Genomic DNA, 27,117 nt, shown 5'->3' on the forward strand with positions numbered 1-27,117 from the left:
CTAGGGTTAATCGGGTAGTGCCGTATATGCCATGCGCATGTGTGTGTGCCTCGTGACTGTCCCATGGTCTCCGAGGGCCTCCTGCCGGGGTCGCGGTCACAAAATCTTGACACCGACTTCACCATCCCACCGCTAGGTGGAACTGAAGTCTTCAGGAACTTCCAGAACGTTCAGGGAAGCGGGGGGGGGGGGGGGGGGTGGTGGCAGCAGCCAAAAAAAAAAAAAAAAAGCATTGGCAAGCGGCGGTCGATCCAGGGCCGCTCCTTAACCGAGAACAGAAATGAGATCACAGCGAGGTACCCTAGAGACAGCATGCTGAGAGCCCGCCGGCTCTAGGACTGCACGCGGGACCATCCGGGACATGGCTGCCGAGGGCTGGGACCCTCAAGCTTTGTTCTCTGATCCTGAGGAAATTGTTCGAAAATCGACTAAGGTGCCTGCCTCACCGGCTGCACCCGTGTGTGGTGAGGTGTGCACTAGAAATGAGCAACTCCAACGGCCTGTGCATAGTCTTAGTCATTTATTTATTTTTAAGTACAGCATGGGTGGGTGTTTCGGGTAGTAGCTGAGACGCAGCCTGGGCTGCTGCATATCCGAGAGCCTGGGTTCGAGCCCCAACTCCACCTCTGGCTCCAGCTTCCTGCTAATGCGCACCCCGGGAGGGAGCAGGTGATGGCTCAGGTCCTTGGGCCCCTGCCACCCATGCGGGAGACCTGGATTGAGCTCCAGGCTCCTGGCTTCTTACTTATTTATTTGAAAAGCAAGGGGAGAGAGAGCGCTTCCACCTGCTGCTTCACCCCCCAAATGGCCAGCAGCAGCTGGGGTTGGGCCAGGAATCGAGAGCTTCTGGGTCTCCCGCATGGGTGCGGGCGCCCAAGCACTTGGGCATCTTCCACTGCTTTCCCAGGTGCATTAGCAAGGAGCCAGATTGGAAAAGCATCCGCTGGGACTCGAACCAGCGCCCACAGGGGATGCCGGCACTGCAGATGGAACCAGCGGATAGAAGATACTCCCCACCCCCCGAATTAAAATTTTCAGAAAGAACTGGCGGATCCCAGCTGGGGGTGTGGCCCAACCCAAACAGGTAAGAGACAGGAAGAACAAGTCACACCTGGGGTGGGGGTGGCTATGAAGGGGGACTTGGCATCCACTGAGGCCCCGAAGGAAGCTCCTGCCGCTGCCTGAGACCTTAACGCTGCCAGGCGAGCCACTGAACACTTATTTTTGTGACATATTATTAATAGCTCTAGCGCAATAGGTGAGTGTGACATTTATAATATGCTATAAATAGTGTAACACGCAGGCAGTGGACTGACCTGGAACCTTCCAGACCTGTTAGGAAGGTAACAGAGACGCTCAAGATGAATTTCCACCCAGAGGGAGGACGCGGTGGGAGCTCCCGGAGGGAACCTGGAGCCACAGCGAGATTCCTTGAAGGGTGCGCAGCCCGGCTCTTGTTTATCACTCCCGGGGCGGTGTTGTGCGTGGAGCCATGAGTTCAGCCGAGGTTGGGCCCCCCTCATCCCGCTGGCTCCACTTCCCAGCCAGCTCCCTGCGGATGCCCTCGGAAGGCAGCAAGTGATGGCCCAGATACTTGGGCCCCTGCCACCCACGTGGGAGACCCAAATGGCGCTCCCGGCTCCAGGCTCCCGCCTGGCCCAGCCCCGGCTGTTGCAGGAGTGAACCAGTGGATGGGTGAAGATCTCTGCCTCTCTCTGCCTTTCAAATAATCTAAATAAGTAATAAAAATGCCATTGCACCTGTTCCCCTCTGCACGGTCTCAGAGCCGTTAGCAAGGGCTGCCCGCTGGGGGCACTCAACACGTGGTCGCCAATTTCTGGGACTGGGGGCTGGAGGGAGGGGCTGCGGGGATGAGACGGACGCCCCCACCGGCACGCACACACTGATTTATGTTCATCCAACGTTTATTAACCCAAGACAGTCGCTTCAGCCACTGCTGCCATCCAACACTCCCCCATCCCCCTTCTCTCAGCCTCCCCTTAGAAGGAAGCCGGAGGCCGGACTCGCCCAAACTCGGGGGGCAGACGGAGACAGAGGGGTGCGGGGGAGGGGCCGGGCAGCGTGAGCAGGTGGGTTCCAGGGGGGACGCACGCGCCCCCACGCAGAGGCAGAGCCCAGGGGCGTCAAACTGCGCCCCCACGCGGCAGCCGCAGGAGCATCAGGGAGAGACCAGGCGTCCTGCAGACATTTCGGTCTTTCCCGTCAAGAGGCGGCGGCCGGGCGGGGCCGGTCAAGGTCCCTGGACTGGGAGAGAGGGGATGAGTGGGTCGGGCTGCAGGACAGCCAGGCCCGAGGCCGGGGGCTGCAGGACAGACAGAGAGGTGCGGGCTAGAGGGAAACAGGCACAGGAACGCAGAACCCACCAGGTGAGCTGGGCTAAGACCACCCCGCACCCACCACCTCTGGCGGGGCTGGAGCAGGGCAGCTGCAAGGGCGGCGGGCCAGGCCTCCCTGGGACAGAGCTGGGCGGGGCCTGGCTGGACTGGGCGGGGCCGGGCCGGGCACCAGGGCCTGGAAGCGCGCAGCTGCACACAGGGTTGCGACACGGGAACTCCTGGTACATCCTGGTGTTTAGGCTCCGGGGTGGGACGCGAGCCCGGAGCTGGCCTAGCTTTGGGAGCCACACGCTACTGGGGAGCTCAGCTAGTTCTGGGGTCGCTGCGGAGTGAGTCAGCGCCTGTTTCTAGAGTATTCCTAAACTGTCGGTTCTGAAGTGGGGGCCAATTCTAGAACGTTCTCGGGTAGCAGCCTGACAGCCATGCAGCCGAAGTGCCGGGAGTGGGAAGTCCATCCGCCTTTGTCAGGGACTGGGCAGGTTTTCCAGGCCAGGGCACAAAGCCACGGGCTGGGTCTCTAGCCCCTTCCATCCTCAGCCCAGGGGAGCAGTCAGGGCTGCCCCCCGCCGCGCCCCCGGCCGCTGCTCTGGGGACCCCGGGCCGCGGCCCCTCACCTCTGCCTTCAGGGCTCCTCAGCCCTGAGCCAGGGCGGCTTTGATGGCAGCCACCAGCTTCAGAAACTTGCTCTCCGTGTCCACGTAGCCATCGCCGCGCTGGGGAGGGGAGGGGAGGAGGGGGGCGGTGGGCTGGGGTCCACGCCCCGCGCGGCCCCGCCCCCACGCCAGGCCAGCAGACGCGCCACCCACAGACGCACCTTCTTGGAGTGGACCAACTTCCCGGCTACGGTCACTTCGAAGAATCCGGTGACCTGGGGAGTCCCCTCGCCACACTGCGGAGGGGGAGGGGAGGCTGAGGCGCCCTCCTGAGGACACCCAGCCCCTCCCAGGGGAAGCAGGCCGTGGGTGGGGGGCAGGGCTGGCCCAGGCGACCCTGACTGAGGCCCCCCGCCCCGTCACCAGACTCACGATGTCCAGGCACCCGGGGAACTCATCCTCCAACTTCTTCTTGAGTTGAAGATACTGAGGGTGGGGTGAGAGGTCACGACCTCGGCGGGGAGCAAGCCCCCCCACCCCGACAAGGCTGCCACCCCGCCCCCACCCTCACCACTCGGCTCACCTTGGGCTTGTAGCCTCAAGCGCCACTGGGGGTGTCCAGCAGGGTCCGTGAAGGTCACAGGGGACCAGGCAGAGGCCGGAGACGCACACGTTGGGTACACCAGGAGGTACAAAGAAAACCAACACCCCGCGCGGCAGAGGGGCGGGGCCGGGGAGGAGAGAGGCCTGGTCAGCGCGGTGGCGCCCGCGCCCCAGCCCCCGGAGGAAACTCAGCTCCCTCCACCCTCCACCCATTTCGGGACCGTAATCGGGGCGCCGGCCAGAAGCCTAAACAAAGGACCAAGTCCCCGGGGGGCTAGGGGCGCGGTGACCTGGAAGCCCACCCTCCCCTTGCCGCAGATGCGGGCGCTGGGGTCAGGCCACGCGCGACCACCAGGCCGTCATTTAAATCCTCCCCCAAACGCAGGAACCTTCTGGAACGTGGGGCCACTCTAGGCGGCTCCACCTCCCAGAGGCTGCGCAGGGTGTTGGGGGAGGGGGAGACGGGGGTCCTCGCGCAAAGCTGTTCCCGGCTGAGACCCGCACCGCGCGTGCGGACGACTCGGCTCCCGCAAGGCCCAGCCTAGGGTCCGGCGGCGGGGCCGAGCCCGCTGCCCGTGCGTCCTACCCCGGACACCCCCGTTACCAATAGACGACGCGCACGGCGAGGGCCATGGCCGGCGATCGCAGCAGCAGCCGCCGCGGGGCCGGCGCAGAGCGGGCGCGAACGAGCGAGCGGGAGACAGCGCGGACGCGCGGGGTCTGCGGGAGGCTAACGCGCCCGGCCAACCCAGGCCGATTCTCCGCCTCCCACGGCGCGAACCAACGCCGGCAGAGGGGGGGACGCGGAGACCCGAGGGGGCCCGAGCCGGGGACGGGGGCCCCGCGACCCGCCAGCCCCGGGCGCCCACCGAGGTTCCTTCCTGTACCCCTGCTGGGCCGGGGGGCGTCTCGACAGAGGGGTCTTCGGGAGCGGCCTTCTGCGCGGCCCCACCCAGCTCCCCCTCCGGACCGGAATGGTACAGCCCGGCGGGGCGGTGGCTCCGCCCCAACGGCTCCGGTGGCCGCGTGGGCTGGGACCGGGGAGGGGGCGCCGCTTGGGCCCCTTCCGTGCCCGAGAGAGGACTGAGGGGCGAGGCCGAAGGGGTCCTGGGTGGACAGCAGGGCTGCGGCCGTGAAGCCGCGCAGGCCCCTTGGCGCGCTGCTGCGGCTCCCAGCAGAGGCGCTCGTGGAAGGTGCTGGAAGCGGACACTGCCCTCCGCTGAACCTCAGTTACCCTGTCTGGAAAATGGGCCTGATGGCCACAGCAGGGGATGTTCGCCTGCATTCCCAGGTCCGCTGGAGGCCGCGGGGACGAAGGCTGCGGTGGCCACCCGGGGGAGTGCGGGGCAGTGCAGAGCCAGGGCCTGGACCCGCGTGGGAGTGGGGCTGCCGTGAGCCAGGGGGGAGCGGGGGAAACCAGAGGAAAGATCAGCCCCTCCCGTGGGCAGGGAAACAAGTCTGGGCGAGCCAAGTCCAGGGCCAACTCAGTCCCTGGCAGGCTGTGTGATCTCTCCCGAGCCCAGAGCCCAGGAATTTAATGACGGGCGTGTCCTGCCTGGAGAGCGGTTCGGACGGGCTGGGTGGAGTGGAAGGCTCACAGTCAGGTGCCCCAGGCCGTCCCAGGCTTGGAATTTTCTCCCAGTGCCCTCCCCGCTGCCAGCTCCTGGCTTCCACCTTTCAGCCCTGGCTGCTGCGGCCATCTGGGGAGTGAACCAACCAAAATGCCCTGGAGAGACAGTGGGCTTGGGACTCGCTTTGGAGGAGACACAGTGCAACCCTCATTAAGGCGCCCACCATTGTGAGGCCGGCCGCTGACCCTGCCCCACGCGTGCTGCCCCCCTCTGCCGGGCTAGGTGTGCCTGCCTGTTCCTACCATCCTCTCTGGGTTCATGAGCCCAGCCCCTTCTCGACCCGTGCTCCTGTTAAATCTTTCACTTATTTATTTGAGAGGCAGAGTTACAGACAGGTCTTCCATCTGCTGGTTCCCTACCCAAATGGACACAACGTCCACAGCTGCGCAGGGCTGGCTCTGTGTCCCACAGGCACGGGGGCCAAGGTGACACACGGCACTCACCCAGCCACACGACCCAGCCCAGCCGGCGGCCCCCACCTCTGCTACTGGGACAGCACAGAGGCCCCGCGGGTGCGCCACACTGCACAGCCACGTGCACGGCACACACTGGCACCACACGGACACAGACGCACAGCGACACAACATACTCCACGCTCCCAGCCGGGGCCACAGAGGTCCATCCCGGGCACACGCCACTGACCCCACAACACAGCTGTGCACATGAACAAGCTCACGAACGCCCAGTCTAAACACACACACAGCAACACAGAACTCTACCAGCAGGGCTGGCGCCGTGGCCCGGGGCAGGTTAAGCCCCTACCTGCAGCACCTACATGGGCACCGGTTCAAGTCCCAGCTGCTCCGCCTCAGACCCAGCTCCCTGTTAAAGGCCTGGGAAAGCAGCAGAACATGGCCCAAGTGCTTGGGCCCCTGCACCCGCGTGGGAGACCTGGATGGAGATCCTGGCTCCTGGCTTGGCCCAGCCCTAGCCATTGCGGCCATTTGAAGAGTGAACCAGGAATAGGTCGTCTCCAGGCAAAAAGTTTTGAAAATACTAAATTCCCAGTTCCTACAACCTGTACCCCAGACGGCCACCAGAGGGCGCCGGTCACTCCAAGTCCAAGCCATGGCCTGGCCCTGGGACCAGGCGCCTTTGTGCGCTCAGCCATCCCTGCCCCTGCCCGCCTTGCTCCAGCTCAGCTAGGGATGGACAGAGCGCACTGCCACCTGTTTGATTCTCCTCTTTTAAAAATTAACTGCATTAAAGTGTGAGTCGGTAGCATTTAACACATTCACAGAGCTTCCTTTTTAAATGGTCCCCTTTTTTAAAAAACACAGTCACGGCCGGCGCTGCGGCTCACTAGGCTAATCCTCTGCCTGCGACGCCAACACCCCAGGTTCTAGTCCCGGTTGGGGCGCCAGATTCTGTCCCGGTTGCCCCTCTTCCAGGCCAGCTCTCTGCTGTGGCCCCGGAGTGCAGTGGAGGATGGTCCAAATGCTTGGGCCCTGCACCCCATGGGAGACCAGGAGAAGCACCTGGCTCCTGGCTTCGGATCAGCGCGGTGTGCCGGCCACAGCGGCCATTGGAGGGTGAACCAACGGCAAAGGAAGACCTTTCTCTCTGTCTCTCTCTGTGTCCACTCTGCCTGTCAAAAAAAAACAAAAAAAAAAAAAAACAAAAAAAAAAAAACAGGGACAGAGTCTGAGATACACACCCACCCACACATGATGGACAGCTCCCACCGCTGGCTCACTCCCTAAATGCACAGCTGGGGACTCCACCCAGGTCTCCCAGGTGGGTGGCAGGGACCCATCGCTGCTGCCTCCCAGGGAGCGCATCAGCAGGGAGCTGCAGCCAGGAGTTGAACCCAGGTGCTGAGCTGGGGCTGGGGTCTCACTGCTGGGCGAGGAAGTGACCGGGTGCAGTTTGTACACTTAGGGTGAAACACACACAAGCCGAAAGCTGCCATTGGGAAGTGTGTGCAGCCGTCACCTCGACCTCCAAGTCCTTCTCATCTGTTCCCGGTCTCTGTGCCCGGCTGCTGGCACTGCCCATCTCTGCCTCTGCAGACGACGGGGCAATGCGGGCCAACAGGACCACAGAGGGGGAGGCCTTCTGGGCCCAGCGTGGCCTTGGCACGGCATCGCCAGCTTCCCCCACGGTGCAGGCTGTGTCCTGTTCAGAGTTTGCGTCTCCTGTCCCCTCTTCCTGGTGGGCATCTGGGGAGTGAACCATCGGAGGGACGCTCTGACTTTCTGATGTTATCCATCCAGCCTCTTCCCTGTGCCCAGCAAGGAAAGCCGGAACAGCCCTGGGCACTCAGATCACATCTAGAAAGCTTCCCACTGGATATCATTATCTTCACAAAGCCGGCTTATCATCGGAGTTTTACAAACCCTCTGGGAACAACTGCCTGAACCCCCATGTGGGACAGGAAAGCAAATCATTTGTTAGCACCAGGAGAGTTCTTATCTCCCTCTAAGCTAAGCTTATCTCTCACCAGCCAGCATCAGGCCTTGGAATGGGGTGTGTGTGTGTCAGATTTCACTTCCTGTCCAGAGCCACCCTTGGCCAGTTGCATCCTGGAATGGAAGCAGCACATTTCAGATTTTTTTTAAAATGTGAACTTACACACTCTACTTCCATCCGTGGCAAAATTCCCCAGACCCTGAGCCCCTGGCTGTCAGGGGATCACAGCACCCAGATGCGGCGGATTTGGGTGCAGGCTACAGAGGAATACGGCACCGCCAGGCGTCTGGGAGCACTTGGTAGTGCTGTGACAAGGATCAGTGCCGGCAGGAGGGTGGGTGGATGGATGAGGGTGAGTAGGTGGACGGGTGTACCTGCTGAGTGGATGGAGAGGAGCAGGTGGACAGGTGCTACATGGACGGGCGGATCTTTGCCACCCGATTGTTCCACACCTGTGTGGGCTCCTCCAGCCAAGTCAGGACTGGCCCTGCGTTCCTGAGCACTCGCCGTATGCGACTTCCACGGCCCCTGCCCTGCTCTCTCCCATCATCTGCTGTGGGGGAAACCCAGCCTTCCCCCAGAAGCTGCGCCTGCCTGCCCGCTGTGGCCGGGAAGTAGACCCTGCTGGGTTCTAGATGGCAGGGCAGAGAGTGGATGAGAGGGAGGGAGGGATGAGTTTATGGGCAGCAAGCCAGCCAAGTGCTATTTCCATGGAGACCTGAGGCAGCCCCATGTCCCTCACGTCCCCCCTCCAGCCGCCAGCTCCCAGCCTCCCACGCTGCCCCGAGCCCCAGCCCTTCCTGGATGGCAGCGGCTCCTGCTGGCCCCTCTGGCTGCTGGGCAGGGGAGCACCTAGGCAGGCAGCTGCGCAGAGGCCTGCGGGAGTCCAGGACCCGAACATCAGACCTGTGCAGGGGGAATCACGGTCCTGTTGTGACTAGGGACCCCTGTCCAGGGCCAGGACCCACGACCTCCCCACACTCTCCCCACTTCCCTGCCTCGAGGCCGGGGTCCTGGCCCAGGCTGGAATGCAGGGGGCTTGTGACTGGTGCGGGGACATCATCGAGGTCTCCCAGCCGATCCCCAAGCTGCAGCCTGCAGGTCCCCAAAGCCCCACTGGGAGCCCCACCTCCCCAGGCTTCCAGTGACCCCACCTTGCTCCAGCACCACTGACTGCCTCCCTCCCGCCACAGCTGCCCCCTGCTCCCCCACAGCCAGGGCCCCAGTCCACAGCTTGACAGACCTCTCACCCCACCTCCTCTCTGGCTGCAGGACCCTGCCCCCCCCCCCCACCGCCTTTCCAAGGCCTTCCAACCCCAGTGCCTTTGCACCTACTGTCCTATCCAGGAAGCTCCCTCCTTTTATTAGTCTCTGCCCAAATGTAGACTCCTGGGCCAGGACCCAGGACTGCCGGCTCGGGGGGAGAAGAGAGGCCTGCAAACAGGGTGGACGTGACCTGGGTTGGAATCTCCCATCTGGACAAGTCATTTCCCGCCTCTGTGGCTCAAGGCCCTCAGCTGTGATATGGAGTCACAACAGCACCTCCCTGGGGCCAACACAAGGATGGGAGACAGGTGGCGGAAATCCTGGCTCCTGTGCAGCCCTCGCTAAGCCCCAGAGGGAGCGCAGCAGGTGCGGCCCAGGCCCTGCAGATCCTGGAATTCTTCTCCACGGTGACTGCCTTGGGCAGAAGAGGGGAAGGGGAAGGCACTCCCCATGCTCCGAGTACGCAGAGCAGGGGCTCCCAGACCCCCAGAAGCTGCCCTACCCCCCCACCCGCCTGGGAGACCCGGATGCAACTCGAGGCCCAGCCCCAGCGCCCGGCCTCCCTGCTCTCCTTTGTTCCACTGGGCAGACATGTTTGCCCTGGACTTTAATTGCTCCGCGAGAATAACGGACATGTGGGGAGAATAGAGCAGCTTCCCGGAGGCGGCAGCACATCCTGTTTGGTGGTTAACGGCCACTAGGGCACAGGCCTGTCCCTGCCCCTGTTCACCAGTGCTGCCCAGGCCCTGTGCCGCCTCCTCCGGGGCATGGAGTCAGGGCGCCCACTGGGGCCCCGCCCCCAGCGTGAGCACAGCTGCACGAGCTCACCACGTCCTGAGCACACGTGTGCATCCCCTGCCCCTCCAACAACCCGCGGGGAGCCAGGCACGACCCCGCGTGCAGGTGCAGAGGCCGAGCGACCACACGAAGTCACACAGCTGACACGACGCGGCTGGGACGCTCACTGCTTTAATGGGACAGGGAGACAGACAGACATCTCTTGCTCGGGGGGGCCCTCCCCCAGCAACCAGGGGCCACGAACTCAAACGGGGCCTCCCACATGGCGGGCAGGAACCTGGGTGCCTGAGCCCTCGGCTGCTACCTCCCAGGGTGCCAGGAGCGAGCAGCGGCATGGGAAGCCGAGCCGGGACCCAAAACCCGGCGCTGACTCGGGGCGCAGGCGTCCCAGGCTCCTCACGGCCCCGAGCTGCTGCCCCCGCCCCACACGCTGTGCGGTCAGAGGCACGCCTGGAGTCTGCGTCCTGGAAGCCTTGGAGGGACCTCTTCTAGCCAAACCACGAAGCCAGACTCAAGTCAGCTCCGCCAACACCCCAGGGAGCCAACCTTTCACCCAACAGCGCGGGAACTTCCCGAATGCTAGTGCTGCCAGTCAGCTTCCTGCCCCCCCCCCCCACGGACTGGGCCCCACCTCGCACTGAGCTCCCGGCGGCCCGGGCACGCGCCTCGTCCCTGCCCCTGTGAGGGGGCTGCACTCCGGGCTCTGCACGCGCACCGGCTTCCCCCGGGCTCTGGCTGCCGCCTGCCGTCCACACCAACACACACACACCATGGCCGTTCCCACACCTGCAGGGCCACACTCAGGATGGGGCCGAGGGCACCAGGCACGGCCACTCCATGCACCCACACTGGGCCTGGGACGGGTGGAAGCCCCCTGCCTGCCCGGCCCCTCGCGGCCTCCCCGACCTCGGGGTGGGGGAAGGGGAGACGAGCCAGACGTGCAGCCCGAGCGGCCGATCACAGGTGCTTTATTGGGGGTGGCAGCCCGGCGTCGCTCAGCTACAACCTGCGGACGGAGGACAGGGGCTGAGCAGGGGCCCTCGGTCCGGCCCTGTTTCCCTCTGGGAGCCCTGCCCGCCCCACTCCAGGTCTGGGGGTGTCCCGTGGGCTGTCCGGGGGAGCGCAGCACAAACGCCTGCCCCACTCACTGGATCTCGCGGAACGCCCGCTTCTCCACCAGCTTCACTTTGTACTTGCGCTTGAACCTGGAAGAGGAGGAGCAGTCAGGGCGGAGGGCGGACCCCGCAGGCCCGGCGCCCACCCTGCCCCACCACCCCACACACGCTCCCCCAGGCCCCGCCCCTCCCGGGCCCCGCCCTCACTTGGCGCGCTCCCGGGGCTCGATCATGTTCCTCCTCTGGAAGCTCTTGAAGCGGTCCCGCAGGATGTTGCCCTCGGGCTGCGGGGCAGGGGGGAGGGGGGCTCAGCTCCAGGGGCTCGGGGCGGGGGGAGGGGGGCTCAGCTCCAGGGGCTCGGGGACAGTGGAGAGGCCTGCAGTTCTGGGCATAGGACAACCCCTGCAGGATGCTGGGAAACCAGGGACCACCACCCCGCCCCTCAGCACCCTGTGCCCTCAGCCCCTGGACACTGGCCCACCTGGCCCAGTCCAGGGGTAGCCAAGGTGTCGCCCACAGCCCCGGGGGGCACGGGGAGCAAGGATGGGGTCATCACCGGGCACAGGGTCCCCGCAGCCCACCCCCCACCTCCCCCCCCAGCAGGCACCTTCAGCGTCCTGAGCGAGTCGGACAGCTCCGAGCTGAGCTGCACGTCGATGTCGGGAGGCTGGTACCTGCAGGATGGGGGTGTCAGGGGACAGAGCCCAACGGCCCCTCCCACAGGAAAGCACAGGAAACAGGGTAACGGGACCGGGAGGGGAGGAGAGGGGAGGGGAGGGGAGGGGAGGGGCAGGCCCCCCCAGTCCCCCAAGCCTCTCACTTGAGCCGCCCCAGCCTGCGGGGCTTGTGGGCCTCAGCCAGCCGCCGCGCCCTCCGCAGCTCACGCCGCCTCGCCAGCTCCGCCAGCCGCCGCGCCACCTGCGCCTTGATCCCACGCAGCCGGAAGAGCTCCTGGTGCCGCAGCCGGGCGGCCCGCAGCGCAGCCTGCTGCACTCGCTGGGGCGGGCAGGGCGGCCTCAGTGAGCGCAGCCCGCCCCCGCCCGCCCGGGCCTCCCGCCCTGCCCCCCCCAGCAGCAGGAGGGCCCCAGGTGTCCAGGGAGGGCGGTGTCCGGGGCCCGCGCTCACCTGCGTGCGGGCCGCCTTCTCCCGCCGCCGCTGCTGCTCCGTCTTCTTCTCGGCACCGGCCGGGCGGGCAGGGGTGGGCGAGGCCTCGGCGGCCCCCGCCTCAGGCCCCTCGCCCTGGCCCGGCTCCCCCTCCTCGTCCGACTCCTCCAGCAGCCCCTCGCACATCTCCCGGAACACAGACTCCTGCGGGGAGGGCGAGGGCGGTGTCAGGGCGGCCTACGGAGGGGGAGGCCGCGGGTGGCGGGGGCGCGCCTGGGCAGCGGGCTCACCTGCGTGGCGGCCTGCTCCGCGCTGGGCAGGGCCAGCTGCCGCTCCAGCTTCTCCGCCTCCCGCTGCCGCTGCAGCTCCACCTCGTGGGCAGCCAGGAGCAGGCTCTGGGCAGGACAGAGGGGGCCTGCTCTGTCCCCGCCCGCCCGCCCGCCCTGGCTCTGCAGAGCAGGCCCAGCGCCGAGGCGCCCAGGACACAGACCCAGGGGACAGGGACGTCAGGGGGCCCCGAACCGCACCCTCCCCACGGCCCGCCCCTTGCAGACGCCAGGGACAACCCGCAGCCCCGGGCTGGAGGAGGGAGCACCCAGCAGGGACCAAGCCCAGGCGGAGCCGGCCGAGGAGGGCCGGGAGCACGGTACCTGGTGGTCCTCGAAGGTGGGGTTGTACGAGGCTCCCGCAGGCGTCACCTCCACAGCAGGTACCTGGGAGGGCCTCACGTGGAGGCGTGGCGGCCGCTGCGGGACAACACCGGCAGTCAGCCTTGCCCCGCCGCCAGGGTGCGTCCCCCTCGTCATGGGGGTGCTGCCCTCCTGCCCAGCGGGGGACCGGGCATGCAGGACACTGTCCTGGGAGCAGAGCCTCAGCCCTGCCCACACAGACCCTGCTGGCCTTGGCCTTGACCTGGGGCTCCAGCCGGGGGAGACCCGCACACAAAGCCTGAGCCAGTCCCCCTTCCATCACAGCAGGGCCCACTCCAAGGGTCTTCCCCCCACCCCAACAAGGGCCCTGGCCACACCCACCCCAGACCCCACCCTCTCGTCTGTGGGCCCCACCCCCGGCCGCCACAGGAGCCTCCGCTCTCCACACTCCTCTCTCACAAAGCAGTCCGGTGCCCCCCACAAGCCCACTCAGAAGGAACCCCGCCACCCGCCTGCGCCCCTGCCCAGCCCTCACTCCGGTTCCTTCCCACAGCGCGGCCCACTCAGCGGCCATGGGCCTAGTCCCCCTTCCTCGAGGCACAGACCGCAGCCCGGGCAAGGGCGAGACCCCGGCCCCACCCCGGCCAGCAGGGGCAGAGCAGGCACTCAACACGGGGAAGACAGAACAGACCCAGAGAGCCCGAGGTCCCCAGGAGGCACTCCCTCTGAGACAACGGCCGCTCACATGCCCCTCAGGGCCCCTGCCCGCCCACAGCAGTGGACACGCGTGGTGCTGGGCCCCGGCTCCGGGCCACCCCGCCCCGCGGACAGGGCACACCAGAGACGCTGCCCCCACGCTCACCTTCACGCCTTTCTTCTTGGTCTGCTCCAGGAAAAACGGGTCCTGGCCAACCAGGGGCCTGTCCAGGGGGTCTGTGAGGACAGCGGGTGCTGTGGGGCCTCCAGCGTGGGCTTTCCCACCCCAGGGGACTGGGAACCCGGGCGCAGTGAGGGAAGGCACCCCACCACCCATGCAGGAACGGGAGCCGCTGGATGGGGGGTGCACCCTGCCCCAGGCGGCCACTCACTGTCGGCGGCCCAGAGGTCGTAGAAAGGCCGCTCCGCGGTGTCCTGAGGCCCCGGCTGGGCCTTGGCCGCGGGCGGGCGGAGGGCGCGGGCCTGCGCCTTGCGCACCTCCCGTGGCAACTCCCCCTGCGCCGCCAGCTTCTCCCACAGCTGCTCCTTCCGCCTGAGCTTCTTGGCGTTGGGCACCTGGTGGGCGAGGACACTGGGCGGGGACAGGCGGCACAGTGTGGCAGGTGAAGCCACAGGCCTCCTCCCCTGCCCTGGGGTCTCCCCAGCACAGGACCCTGGCTCCCCCACCCTACCCGGCCAAGCCTCTAAGCTCAGGATTCGCAGCAACAAAGGGTCCAGCCAGGGGCAGGGGGCTCACTCTTTGGGGGCGGGGACCTTGGACGTGTTCTCAAGGACGAGGTCGACCCGGAGGGGCTTCTTGAGCAGCAGTGACTTCCTCTGGAGCCTGCTCGGCTTCCTCTTCAGTGCTGGCCACAGAGGGAGAGCGGAGACAGGGCCTCAGGCCTCCAACCCACCCACGGGGCACCACGGGAGCCACCAGACCTGCTGCTCCCCGGCCCACCCCACAGCCCGCAGTCGCCGTCGGCCCCCAGGCATGGATGCGGTGTCACTGCAGCGGCCCCCAGCCCGAGAGCCACTGTGAGCACGCAGGCTGGCGCTGGCTTCTCGCCGCTCCCAGACACTCACTCCCCTCGCTTGCCCAAGCCAGCGCCCCCACCAAGCCCTCGGATCTCAAACGCCAACACCCCCGCCCTCCCCAGGTGGGCCCTGGCGCCCTTTCTGCCCACTCAGAGGTCTCGTGTTAGAGCCAACCCTTGGGGCAGCAGGTACAGCCGCCTTCGGCTGCTCCACTTCCGGTCCAGCTCTCTACTGTGGCCTGGGAAGGCAGTAGACGATGGCCCCAGTGCTTGGGCCCCTGCACCCGCGTGGGAGACCCGGAGGAAGCTCCTGGCTCCTGGCTTCAGCCTGGCCCAGCGAAGGCGTCTTCCTGGGGTCCCCGGCTCACCCTTTTCCTTGAAGCCCGTGTCCACGAAGAAGAGACGGTCATCCGGGGCCTCGGACAACAAACCCCTGGGAGACGGAAACGCACAGTCAGCCCCGGACGCGGGGGCGGCCCGGGGGTCCCGCTCTCCTCTCGTTCTCAACTCCAGCAGCTTCTCCAGGGCCGGCCCCCGCCCGCGTGCTCAGAACTCCACCTTGAACGCGCTCCGAGCTACAGCGGACGCAGCAGGCGCGCACACCCCCCAGATCACTCCTCGTTCGCTTGAAATCCAGGTCCAGCTAAGCATCCCCTGCGGCCCCACCCCCGCACCCCGCGACCCGGCCCATCCCCTCGGCCGCCGTCGCGGCAGGTGCACCTGGCAGCACTGCCCCCCCCCACGAGCCAGCTTGGCTCTGCACCTGGCCGCACAGAGCCCGGCCCGGGCCCCGGAAGTCCAGCCCCGCGTACCCGCTCGTGCGCTCCTGCAGCCGCACGTCCTCCAGAAACTGGTCCACCTCCAGCCCCAGCGGCTCCTGCGCCAATCGCCGCCAGCCCCGCTTCTTATTTCTCGGGCCTCGCCGCCGCCGCCTCAGCGCCGGGTCCACCGAAGTGGGCCGCAGCCCCAGAAAGCCAGAATCGCCATCGGTTTTCGAAGACTTCCCGCCACCACCACCTCTACTCCGCGCCGCCATCTTGTCAAAGGAAGATGTCCGGAAATCCGGTCCGGGGCGTGCCCGCGCAGAGCGCCCACCTCTCCGGTGACGCACTTCCGGCGGCAGCCATCTTGGTACAGGGTAACCGGCTTCGCTTCCCGTAGTCTGTGTAACGGGATCTGCAGATTCCTAGCGGCGGTGCGTTGTAGGGTTTTTGGTTTTCGCCCTAGGCAGAACAGTCTCTCGCGGCCTCCCGAGGTCTTTACTCGAGTTTCTGCTTATTTATTTATTTTTTACGCTCATTTGCTTAAAAAGGAAAGATGAGAACCCTCCGTGGCAGATTCGCCACAAGTTCGCACCTGAGAAGAGCACTGTGGCCGTTGCAGGTTCCACTCGCGGCGCCGGGGGCGGAACCTCGGCGTCGCGCAAGCTGGCTGGGCTGCGCCTCAGTCTCCCCGTCGGTGTGGCGCGGGGGTGACCCTGGTGTTCCCGCCTCTGAGAGTCCGCGCGCACTCGCCGTTCACACACTGGGAGGCAGGAGCCCTGGGCGCCTGGCCCGGCTGCTGCGGGCCCGAGAGCACCGGCGGCCACCGCACCTGGGGGACCGCGGCTCCCCGAGTGCCCGCCAGGGGGCGCCGCGGGACCGGCGGGCGGGCCCGGGCTCGCACGCGCAGCCGCACGTCCCGGGGCTCGGTTCCCAGGCCCCCGCGGCGGGAGGGGCGTCCCGCGGGGAGGGCCGCCGAGTCACTTTTCCTCGGAAAATATGTGCCGGCCTGGCCCCGGGCCCGGGCCTGAGTCACCAGGGCCGCGCCGCGCCGCGGGCTCCACCCGCCCCGCACCCCTCCCGGGGGCGGGGGCGTCCCCGACCCCGAAGACAGCCCGAGCGCGACTCCGGGGGGCAAGCTTGGCTTTATTGGCTGCGGGGGTGGGGTGGGGGTGTTGCGGTTCCGAGCACCGGCCCCTCCCCCGTCCCGGGCAGGGCTGGGGTCGGTGGTGGGCGTGGGCGTCGTCTCCTCCTGTTGGCGTCTTCCTGGGGTCCCCGCCACCGTCAGTGGGGAAGGCGCGCGCGGGGCCGGGAGTCCCCTGAGCGAGGATGGAGGCTGTAGCACCAAGGACCCCCGCCCCCAACCCCACGGCGGCCCCGGAGCTGGGGGCTGAGGGAAACCCCCCAGGGGCCCTCCCGTCTTTTGGGGGCTGCCCTTGACCTTGGACGACTGAGGGAGGACAGGGCTTCCCCTGCCTGCCACGGGATTCGAACTTGGGGTGTTCCCCCAGCGCGGGGCTGGATGGCGTAGGCGGTCTCTGCTGTGCCGTGGTGGGCGGGGCGATGAGAGGGGCGGGGCACGAGCAGGGGCGTGGCCGGAGGAAGGCGGGGCATTGTGGTGGGCTTGGCCGGATAAGGGCGGGGCATGAGCGGTGGGCGTGGCCGGAGGAGGGCGGGGCGGGGCCTGCTCGGAACAGGTGCGTCTGCGTGCGGAGCGCAGGCGAGTGGGCCATAATAAATACGTGAGTGGCCGCGGTGCGGCCGGGAGCCTGCGGGTGAGCGTCCGTGAGTTGTGCCTGCGTGGGGGCCCCGCGCGGTGTCCGGCGGCGGCGGCGCTCACTCGGCCGAGCCCTTGTGGCGCCGCTTGGACGGGGGCACGAGGCGGCGCGGCAGGTTGGCCGGCAGCCCGTGGCCCTCGAGCTTGGCCTCGATGAGGTGGCTGGCCAGGGCGAACTCCTCGTCGTCCAGCATGCCGTCGCGGTCCACGTCGCTCAGCTTCCAGATGCGCCCCAGCACCGAGTTGGGGAGCTTGGTGCCCACCATCCAGCTCTTGGCCTTGGAGCCGCTCAGCTTGCCGTCGGCCGGCGCCAGGTTGTAGAAGATCTCGTCGTACTTGGACTTGTCCTTGGTCACCACCCACTCGGCCTCGTCGTCCGAGCCCTCCTGCCCGTCGTCCAGGGCCTCGTCGGGGCCGCGCTCCACGAACGGGCCCATGTGGGTGCCCTCGAAGGCGCCGCCCTGCACGCCCACGTCGGTGCTCTCCAGCTCCTCCTGGCGCAGCAGCGGCATGAGCTTGGCGATGTCGTGGGTCAGCATCTCGTCCAGCGCCTCCAGCAGCTTCGGCTTCAGCGAGTGGAACTTGGTGAAGTCGTGCACCATCAGCAGCTCCTGCGGGGGGGGGGGGGGTTGGGGGGAGACTTGAAGGAGTCAGGGCTGCAGGGTCAGGCTCAGGGGCCGACGCGTCCCAGCATCCCAGCGGCGAACAGCCCGGTGCCACCCTCTGGTGGTCAGCTTAGAGGGCAGGACTCCACCAGGGCTGGGGTGGGTCCAGCACCACCAGAAACCACACCCGCTGGCTCTAGACCCGGCCCCCCACCCAGGCAACGGGTAAGTCTCCTGCTCAGGGAGAGGCTGTGCAAACACTGGGACATTTCTCTCTCGGCATCGCGGTAAATTCCAGAGCAAGATGGGACAGGGCTGGCCCGGGCAGGCTGGGGCGGGGAAGGTTCCAGGGCCAGGGAGCCCAGGGGCTACAGTCCAGGGCTGCTGCCTGGCCTCCACGGAGCCCGGCACAGTCCCACACCCCAGCATGATCTGGCCCCCGGGAGAGAGCCCGGCGCCCGGTGAGGTTCTGGGGCGTGGGGGGTGACTCAGCACCCATGACGGCGGGTGCACGATGCCCATTTTCCAGCCGAGAAAACAGGCTTGAGAAGGGTCTGGCTTGCCCACGTTCACAGAGCCAGGAAGTGGCCAAGGCGACATGGGCTCCACCACCACCAGCCCCGGGAGTCCCGGGCCCCAGAGCAGAGGTCAGCCCAGGGGCCGGTCCCCGTCCCCACATTCATTTGGTCACTTCTGCCCCAAGCCACCCCACCCAGATACAGCACTGAAAATTCTAGTCCTAAACATACCAGGAGCCTCCCTGTGGTCCCCCACTATCCACTTGTCCCTCTCTCAATACTGGATTCCCTGATTATCAGGGGGCCTGGCCACCCAGAAGGAAGACTACACTTCCCAGCTTCCTTTATACCTCCACAGCCATGTGACCAAATGCAGTCAATCAGGTGGGCACACACCCATGGCCACATGACTAAGCCCAGCCAATTGGATGCTGGCACACTGGTGCACTCGCTATTTCTGGAATCATCCTGTTCAATGTGGTAGCCACTAGTTCCCTGTGTTTATGAAATTAGTTAAAATGGAAATAAAATGTAAGTTTTAGCGTGGCCTGTGGCTACCGTATCGGAACATTTCCATGTCCTTAGGCGGTGGATGGACAGCACTGCTCTGCAAGGTGTAACTCTAGGCGTTGGGTGCATCAGCTAAGGTACCGCCTGGGGCACCTACGTCCTGTAGCAGGTGCCCGGGTCCAAGACCCAGCTCCGCGTCTGAGACCAGCTTCCTGCCCACGTGCACTCCCGACGTGCAGCAGGTGTCGGCTCAGATAACTCGGTGGGGTCCTAGTTGCCAATATGGGAGACCCCGATGAATTCTGGGCTCCTGGTGTCGGCCCTAGTCCAGCCTGGCTGTTGCAGCCATGTGGGGAGTGAAACAGCATATGGAAAGTCTCTGCCTCCGTCTCTCTGTGTGCGTTTCTGCCTTTCAAATAAAATAATTCTTTAAGAGAGAGGCTCTTGTACCCTCCTCCTACCCTCCCTCCATTCTGGTCGACTGGAATGCAGACACTGGCCAGAGCTTCCATGGCCATTTTGTGCCACGAGGCATCTCAGGCGTGGAGGCCAGGCCCCTGACGCTCTCTAGAAAGCATCCAATCCACCCAGGGGAACCCAAAGGAGCTGCTATCCTCATTAGCCCTCTGTGGCCCTGAGCTAGCTCTGCTTCCTTACGCTAATGCAGGACGCCGGGTGAGGAAGGTGCTTTCCTGGCCCGCCCGCCGGGCGCCCCCACCTGCATCTTCTGGCAGTCGGGGAAGTCGCCGGGGGAGATGTGGTGCTCCAGCTGGATCTTGGCGAAAATCACCGGCAGCTTCATGATGAGCTGCTTCTTCTTGTTCTCCTTCCCAAATACCGACGGCATCTCCTTCTTCAGGTAGCTGATGATGTAGGCGTGCACCTGCGCGAGCAAGGCGGCGCCTGAGCCCGGGGCTGGGTCCCTTGGCCCTGCGGTGCACTGGGAGCGAACTCCAGGTGGGTGCAGGCGGAGAGGCCTCCCCAAGCCTGGCCTCCCCGCTGCTGACCCCCAAGTGGGATTTGGGCCGCGCCGGCAAAGCTGTGCACCCTCAGCCTGGCCCCACCTGCAGGCCCAGGCCAGCGGCCTGCATGGCCCCCACTTCCCGGTCCCCGGTCCCCACTGTCCTGGCCTTAGGCCGGCTTCCCCCAGAGAACCGCCCCTTCCAGCAGCGGCCACTTCAACAGAGGGGCAGGGCCGGGGGAGGGAGGAGTCCCAGCCTCACCGGATGCGGCACAGGCGGGGAAACTGAGGCAGGAGCGGCGCGGGGGGGGGTGTCCTAGAGTCCAGAGAGGCCTTGCCTCTGGGGGTGGGCGCACGAGGGGACGCGGGCAGAGTGACTGGACCCAACGTGGCAGAATCCCACGTGAGGGTGGGCGTGGGGCGTGTCGGGAGAGCCGGCCAGGGCGGACCTCGCTTGAGGAGTGTGTCCCAAGTGGCCCCTGGGGAAGCCCCAGGAACGTGCAGGAGGGGGAGGGCGTGGCCTATGGATTTGACGGGCCAACCGCGGCAGGGGTGGGGTCCTGTTGGCGGGCGGGGCCTGAGAGGCGGACCAATGGGGGCGAGGGGGGCGTGACCAGCTGGGGACCCCCGAAGAGCAGGCGAGGCCTGGGCGCTGATGGCTTTTCCAGAGAGGAAGCAGGGGAAGGTGCCAGGAAGAGATAAGTAGGCGGGCGGGCGGAGCCGCGGGGCCGGGACTCCGGGGTTTGTCCGCCTTTCCGGAGCCGCCTCCCGCCCGGGCTGCGGGGCACCAGGTGTCCGGGTCGGCTCTGAGCCCTGGCTCCCGCCTCTGCTTCCCCTAGCGGGGGCGAAGGCGCGCCCGGGGCGGGGGGCGGCGGGGAAGGCCCGGCAGGGCAAGGTGGATTCGGCCGCTCCCGAGGAGGATTCCTGGGGTGGGGGTGGGGTGGGGCTCTGACTCACCCCCTCTTGGCTGCTCCCGAAGCCAGCACCTGGGGCTCCTCCAGCCCTGGAGCCTTCCTGGCCTCCCCGCCTGCCCGCTTCCTGGCCCACCTCCACCCTGGACGCCTCCTCCGCGCCCCCTCGCTGCCTGCTCTCTAGCCCCCAGTCCCACTCTCCTGGGCACCGCCTCCAGGCAGGCAGCTGGACTCTAGCCCTGCCTTAACCTCACTCCCCAGTGCCCTGGGGACAGCGCTGCCCACAAGACCCTGGGCGTCCCAGCCCCCACCCACCTCCCCGACATTACTTGCACTGTCTATGCTGGTTCCACACCGACGGGCAACCTCAGATACTCTCTCCCCCAGGAAGCCCTCCCTGACTCCCCCTGGACTACCCAGCCCCAGCCCTGACCATGCATGGGGACGGGGGTCTCCACCTCCCCAGGGCAGGGACTGGGCCCTGGGACCAGGAGCCCAGCAGGAGAGCGCCAGGCCCGCTTTGGTCAATGCTATGTCCCGGCACCGCCCAGCGGGCGGCCAGGCACAGAGGGGATTTTGTTAGGTTGGGGGGGTTTGTTCCATGGCATTCGTTCCCCAAATATTTACTGAGAGCCGATTGCTCTCCAGGCGCGGGGACCACATCCGTGAGGAATTCCAAGTGGCCCGAGTCCGGGAGGCAGAAGCCTCAGCAGAAAGAAGCCCGGTTGTCTTGAGAATAGGATGAGGCCGGGGAGAAAGACGGGCAGGGGCGGGGAGCAGGCAGGACCCGCCGGGTGGGGAGGAGGGGCTAGAGAGGTGAGGACCGTGCGTGCGTGGGGAGAGACTTGCAGGAGGTGAGGAAGCCGAGCAGGTTTCCGGGAGGTGCAAAGGCCCTGGGGTAGGATGGAGGTGGCCGGCGGGAAGTGCAGTGAATGATGGGAAAGAAGCAAAAGGTGGAGGAGATGCCTGGGGAGGGGGGCACCCTGGTGAGACCAGCAGGGATGGGGCGGGAGGGGCCCTGGGAGGTGCACGGTCCTGCACCCGCCCAGGCGCGCGCACGCTCCCCCCCCCCCGCGCGCGCGCCAACCGCAGGGGCCCCGCGCTCACCCGCACCAGCCGTGCCCGCTTCACCAGGTCGTTGAGCTTGCGCAGCGCGGCGTGGCGCGGCAGGCCCTGGATGTCGCGGAACAGGTCCTGCTCCTCCAGCTCGAAGAGGCGCCGGTTGTCGGGCACGAGCAGCGGCTGCGCCCAGAAGGAGCCGATGTAGACGCGCAGCACCTCGGGCGTGCCCACCACCTTGCCCAGCGCCCACATGAGCGCGCCGTACACGCGCATCAGCTGCTGCGTCTCCACCATGTCGGCCTTGTTGAGCACCACGCGGATCTTGTCCTCGTGGCCGCGCAGGGCGCCAATGGCCTCCGAGAACTCGTCCGAGATCTCCAGCTTGTGGGCGTCGAAAAGCAGGATGATGAGGTCCACGCGCTCGGCGAACCAGCGCAGGACGGCCGGGAAGTCGTAGCCTGGGGCGGCGGAGGGCAGGGGCACGGGTCAGACCGGCAGGCAGTGGGGCGCGTGCCTTCCTTGGTAGACCCGGAGCGCGGGCTGTACGGTTGCCCGGGTTCTCAACGGTACAGATCCCTGTCTGGGAGCCCCCACCCTCCCCGGGGCATAGCCCACAGCTCTGGCTTGCCAGCCCCCAGAATTTCCTGGTCGCTTTCTCATCCGCTCATCAGAAGCTTAGTGTGGGCCCTGGTCTGGATGCAGGACACCCGGAAGTGTTTGCTAAGAGAGCCCCATGCTACTGCGGGGCCCCTGGCCTCTGTCCCCCCCCCCCCGCCACTCCCCGGGGCCTGTCGGACCCCGCCATGGCCAGCGAGTGGCGCTCGCCAAGGCCATAGCCGTGCCCTCGCCCTCACAGATGTCAATATGTGTAATCTATTCGACAATAGACACTGAGGGGCTGGCGTGGCACAGCGGGTCAGGCCGCCACCTGCGATGCCAGCATCCCCTAGGGGCACCGGTTCGAGTCCCGGCTGCTCCGCTTCTGCTCCAGCTCCCTGCTAACACGCCTGGGAAAAAGCAGCAGAGGACGGCCCCAGTGGCTGGGCCCCCGCACCCACGTGGGAGACCCGGATGGAGCGTCTGCTCCTGGCTTCTGCCTGGCCCAGCTCGGGCCATTGCAGCCATCTGGGGAGTGAATCAGTGGATGGAAAATCTCTCCCCCTCTGTAACTTTTTCACATAAATATCTTATTTAAAAAAAGAGAGAGAGACACTGAGAAGCTCACACTGGAGGCCCCGTCCCCCTGTCCGGGCCCTGGGGAGACCACAGGGGACTCAGAGCCAAGGCGCCTGGCCGGGGCTCCCTCATCCCTTCCTCATTCACTCATTCCTCATTCATTCATTCATTCAGCCACCGTCGCCCTGGCTTGATCACACATCCTTTCATCAGGATGCCAGGCTGGCGTGGGTAGGGGGCGTGGCCAGGAGACCTGGGTGTGAAACCCTGGTCTGCCCCCCTCCAGCTGTGTGACCTTGGGCAGGTGTTGACCTCTCTGGACGTCAGGGAGAGTGAAATTGTACAAAGGAGCAGGGGCATAGGCGAACCGAAAACCACGCCCAGCCCTGGACCCTCTGCCTCACCGTGGCCGAAGGGCAGTGAACCAGGCGTGGGGAATGGTTCCAGAACCTTCTCTCCAGCTGCTGGCTCTGTGGAGGAGGCAAAGGGAGCCCAGCCCTGTCCTCCCAGGCTCTCAGCCTGCTGGGGACACAGACCCACCCCTAGAGCGGTGAGGCTGGCACAGGGAATCAAGGAGCCCGTGGGAGCCCGGGGCAGTGGAGGGAGGGGGCGGTCAGGGAGGGCTTCCTGGAGGAGGGAACGAAGAGTTGGCAGTATGGAGAGCCGTCACTGAGCCACCTGCCCTCTCCTGCTCCCGGACAGAAGGAGCTCACTGGATCTCCCCCCAGAGCAGGAGCCCCAGGGCCGTACAGCCTCCTGGGGAGCTCTGCTCCAGGGACACTGGGCTCGGAGGGTGGGGTGGGGGCATTGTTTGGGGAGAGGAAAGGGCCAGGTCACGGAGGGACGGCAGCTGGGCCCCCTCCCTCCCCCCAACGTCTGCACAAACACGCACTGGCTGCGGTTCAGATAGACTCTCCTGGGGCGGGGAGGGAGGGGGGTTGAGTCAGCGTGGGAACGGGCGACGTGGCACAGAGGACAAGGCGCCCCGCGGCACTCGCCCGAGGACGACAGCCACGGCCAGCACCCAGCACCGCCGCTGTCCCGGGGCGCCGGCTGAGCCACTTTGCTTCCCAGGGGGCGGCGCGGCTGTGCCCACTTTACAGATGAGAAAAGTGGGCGCGGCGTGTGGGAGCGGCTTGGCCCAGAGCCCAGGCGGGAGCCCCACCACGCACAGCCAGCGGCACACGCAGGGATAAACTCAGCCACGGTCTCCTGTACCAGGCGCAGCTTGAGACACAACCCTCACTCCCCATCCGGGAGTCGCGTGTGCACGTGCACGCGCGCACACACACGGCCACACACACACACATCCACCGACACATGCGAGGCCGCTCCAGAAACTTGCTGGCAGATGGACTGAAGGGGCCGGCGCTGTGGCCTCGCGGGTAAGAGAACCGTCCCATAGGGGCGCCGGTTCGAGTCCTGGCTGCTCCACTTCCCACCCGGTTCCCTGCTAATGTCCTGGGAAAAGCAGCGGAAGATGACCCAAGTGCTTGGGGGCCCTGCACCCCTGTGGGAGACCTGGATGGAGCTCCTGGCTCCTGGCTTCAGCCTGGCCCAGCCCTGGACATTGTGACAATTTGGGGAGTGAGCCAGCAGATGGCAGATCCCTCCCTCTCTCTCTCTCTCTCTCTCTCTAATTCTTTCAAATAAATAAATCATTAAAACAGATGGAATTAAACAATAAGTTTATCTTGGTACAGAAAATGAACCAAAGTCTGTGCATGGGTGCAGACACACACACACATTCTGCAGCGCCAACAGGCCCTCCTCTCTCTGTGTCAAGGCCAAGGATACAGACCCCAGTCTCTGGGACCCGGGCGCGGCTATCCCCGGCCCAGCCCCCCCCAGGAGCCGCTCCTCGCCCCGATCGCTTGGGCAGCTGCCGCCGCCTTCTTCCCACCCGCCCGCCCGCCCGCCCGCCCGCCGGCCCGCTGGATGGCCGCCAGGGCTGCGCTCCCCTCTGCCCCACACGGCCGCCTCCTTTGCCCCAGTTCCCGGCACGCAGGGGGAGGGGAGGAGGGGTGCTGGGGGGGGTCCGGGGGCGGGCAGGGGCGGGCGGGGCGGCTGCCGCGGGCCCCGCTGGAATCCAGCCCTCCCCTGCACAGCTGTTTATAAATTCCAGGCCCGGCCTTGGCCCCCGCCCAGGTCCCCCTCCCAGCCCCCGCGCAGCCCCATCTGCGGCACACTCCGCCCAGCAGGGAGCTCCCGGGCCCCAGGGCCTCCCTGCCTGCACTAGGCCCTCTCTCTGGGTGTTCCAAGACCCCCGCCATCTGCCTGGCTCTCCTCTGCACCCCACAAGGCGCCCAGGCCCACGCCCACGGCGGGCCCCCGCCCCGCCGGCCTCACTCACCCCGGCTCACTCGCTGCTTGGCGCCCGACAGGATGCCGGGGGTGTCAATGATGCTGATGCTCTCCAAGACCTGATTGGGAAGCTGGGCACACATGAACCTGGCGGCAGAGGGCAGGGGGGTGGAGCCTGAGCCGGGGAGGGAGGCGGGGCCAGCGCCCTCCCGCGCACCGTTAGCTCTGGAGGGGCGGAGACTACGGCTGTGCCCATTGCACAGATGCACCCAAGAGAGGCACGGAGAGGTGGAGGCCTTTGCCCAAGGGAGGCAGGATTTGAACCCAGGCCCCACCCCTAAGCCAGGGAGGAGGCGCGGGCAGCAGCAGCCGGGCACAGAAACAGTGCGCGCCCCGCACCTGTTAAGAAAGGTGTTCCCGAAAGGGTTGAGCTTCCGGAAGGGCTTGTCAGGGTCTACGACGAGGGCGTTCCCGGGCACGGTGCCCTCGGCTTCGCCGTGCATGACGGCCACGAAGCAGTCGGTGGTGGGTTCGGGTCCCACGCGCGAGCCGGGCACCTCCTGCTCCAGCAGGTACTGGATGAAACTGGTCTTGCCCGTGCTGTACTGGCCGGCCACCAGCACCATGGGCTTGCCGTCGAAGTCGGCGTCCTCCAGGGCCGGCGAGTGGAAGGCGTCGAAGCGGTAATGCTCCTCCAGTGGCAGCAGCTTGGTGCGGTACAGCTCCTTGAGCGAGGACGTCACCGTGCGGATGGCCTCGCGCTGCTGGCCGCGCGCCCCGCCCCGCTTCAGCCAGCTGAACATGGCGGCTGGGCGCTGACCACTGGGCTCACGGAGGGAGAGAGAGAGAGAGAGAGAGAGAGAGAGGCGCAGGGGCAACCGGTGCCTGCAAGAGGAGAGGGTGTTGATGGCGGACTGCCTGGAGGAGGAAGCAGCCTGGCCCAGCCCTGGCCCGTGCAGCCATGTGGGGAGTGAACCAGAGGACGGATCTGTGTGTCTCTGCCTCTCAAATCAATGCAATAGATTAAAGATAAATAGATACGGGGATTGGGTGGACAAGGGGCTTGGATGCCTGCGGGAACCTTGGGTATCTTGACTCTTCTGTCCATCACTGGACACATTTCCCCTGGAAGTCACTCTCTGGGGGCTGTGGACCCAGAAATGAGCCACAGGCCAGCTGCCAAATGCCCAGAGCGCTCGCTCAGAAGTTAGGGGTGCCTGAAAAAATGCCAGCACCGAGCTCAGCTCCCAGGCCGCGTCCTCCGCCTGCCCTCGCTGTTGCACGGTAGGGCCTGTAGTGCTGTCCCCCGCACCCCGCCGCCGCCCCGGGACCCCGCGCCTGCGCCCGCGCGCCTCCATCTCTAAACCCCGGGCTGGGAATTCACCCGGCTGCCCCAAGAACCTCCCAGTCTCGGAACACCGTTCCTTGGAGAAGCGGGCTGCTCCCGGGGCCCGAGCAGAGAGGAGCCAGCCTGCACCAGAGGGGGAGGGGCTGAGAGCTGGACAGGAGTCCCCCTCCCCCGGGGGGACACGGACCCGGCGGGCACCCCCACCAAAGAGGAGGCAGCGTGCAGTCACTGTGGCGCAAATCAAAGGCCTCCAAGTCCCCAGCATCGTGGCACCGGGGCAAGGCGCAGAGGAGCCGCGGGCAGGAGCCTGGGCCGAGGCCAGGGACCTGGGTGGGGTCCCCGGCGGCCAGGGTCCGCGGACCTCCGCGTGGGATGTCCGTGGGCGGCTGCGGAGGCGCCGGGGGGCGAGGCCGCGGGGCCGGGGGCGGCCGCTGCAGGCTGCTGGCGGGCAGCACGGGGCCTTCGGGGGCGCCAGCGGGAGCCAGAGCTGCGGCCCGGGGGGCGCACTCACCGACGGGGCGCGCTGGCGGCCGGGCCGGGCTGGGCGGGGGTCCCGCGGGGAAGGTGAGGCGCCCGCGGAGCGGCCTGTGCTCGCGGTCCCGTCCGGAGCCGTCTGAGCCGGGTGGGGCTCGGCGCGGGGAGGAGGGCGCGGGGCAGGGAGGCGCGGGGGGCGGGGCGGGCGGGACTGGAGCCCCCCCACCCCCGGCCCGGCCCGGCCCGGCCTCTGGCGCCCCCTGGCGGACGGCGAGGCGGCTCAGAGTCCGGGTTTGGGATTGGGCCGCCCCAACCTCCTCCGCGCCTCTTTTCGACGTGGAAATAACAGCAACGGCCGCAGAGAAGATAACAGTAACGACAGGCGGCTGCAGCCGCCTCCTCACCGCTCCTCAATCACCAGCAAGCCCGGGCCTCAGGACTTTTGCTT

General features: G+C 66.7%; 3 protein-coding genes, 1 long non-coding RNA gene and 1 other non-coding gene across 7 annotated transcripts; 1 reads left to right on the top strand and 4 right to left on the bottom strand.

Annotated features, from left to right (window-relative positions):
- Nucleotides 1-266: 266 nt before the first annotated feature.
- LOC138846420 (uncharacterized) lies at nt 267-1,764 on the top strand. Of its 3 annotated transcripts, none has more exons than XR_016225244.1 (3): nt 267-469; nt 908-1,084; nt 1,378-1,764. It is a non-coding gene; the product is annotated as an uncharacterized LOC138846420 (long non-coding RNA). The 3 variants fall into 3 exon arrangements; XR_016225243.1 differs by having other exon boundaries at nt 277-469; nt 1,304-1,764; XR_016225245.1 differs by having other exon boundaries at nt 277-433; nt 1,304-1,764.
- Nucleotides 1,765-1,907: 143 nt separating this feature from the next.
- Nucleotides 1,908-4,275, bottom strand: SELENOW (selenoprotein W). The gene is made up of 6 exons (XM_051837341.3): nt 4,158-4,275; nt 3,534-3,558; nt 3,383-3,436; nt 3,172-3,246; nt 2,972-3,070; nt 1,908-2,265 (listed from the first exon to the last, which is right to left on the bottom strand). Exons 1-5 carry the CDS (start codon nt 4,184-4,186, stop codon nt 2,990-2,992), a joined length of 264 nt encoding a protein of 87 aa, XP_051693301.1. The 5' UTR covers nt 4,187-4,275; the 3' UTR covers nt 1,908-2,265; nt 2,972-2,989.
- Nucleotides 4,276-9,815: 5,540 nt separating this feature from the next.
- NOP53 (NOP53 ribosome biogenesis factor) lies at nt 9,816-15,364 on the bottom strand. The gene is made up of 13 exons (XM_051837343.2): nt 15,075-15,364; nt 14,631-14,695; nt 13,983-14,091; nt 13,618-13,817; nt 13,392-13,462; nt 12,530-12,625; nt 12,170-12,274; nt 11,901-12,083; nt 11,596-11,771; nt 11,383-11,449; nt 10,983-11,059; nt 10,809-10,865; nt 9,816-10,666 (listed from the first exon to the last, which is right to left on the bottom strand). Exons 1-13 carry the CDS (start codon nt 15,296-15,298, stop codon nt 10,660-10,662), a joined length of 1,437 nt encoding a protein of 478 aa, XP_051693303.1. The 5' UTR covers nt 15,299-15,364; the 3' UTR covers nt 9,816-10,659.
- On the bottom strand, nt 11,229-11,337 carry LOC127488378 (small nucleolar RNA SNORD23). The gene has a single exon (XR_007916072.1). It is a non-coding gene; the product is annotated as a small nucleolar RNA SNORD23 (small nucleolar RNA).
- Nucleotides 15,365-16,149: 785 nt separating the features above from the next.
- Nucleotides 16,150-26,848, bottom strand: EHD2 (EH domain containing 2). Its single transcript, XM_051837342.3, has 6 exons — nt 26,707-26,848; nt 25,247-25,732; nt 24,897-24,994; nt 21,413-21,825; nt 19,152-19,316; nt 16,150-17,411 (listed from the first exon to the last, which is right to left on the bottom strand). The coding sequence occupies exons 2-6, from the start codon at nt 25,648-25,650 to the stop codon at nt 16,860-16,862; spliced, it is 1,632 nt and encodes a 543-aa protein (XP_051693302.1). The 5' UTR covers nt 25,651-25,732; nt 26,707-26,848; the 3' UTR covers nt 16,150-16,859.
- Nucleotides 26,849-27,117: the final 269 nt, after the last annotated feature.

The sequence above is a fragment of the Oryctolagus cuniculus genome, chromosome 18 (genome assembly GCF_051225735.1).
Source record: "Oryctolagus cuniculus isolate XC-2025 breed Fujian yellow rabbit chromosome 18, ASM5122573v1, whole genome shotgun sequence".
NCBI classification, from domain to species: domain Eukaryota; kingdom Metazoa; phylum Chordata; class Mammalia; order Lagomorpha; family Leporidae; genus Oryctolagus; species Oryctolagus cuniculus.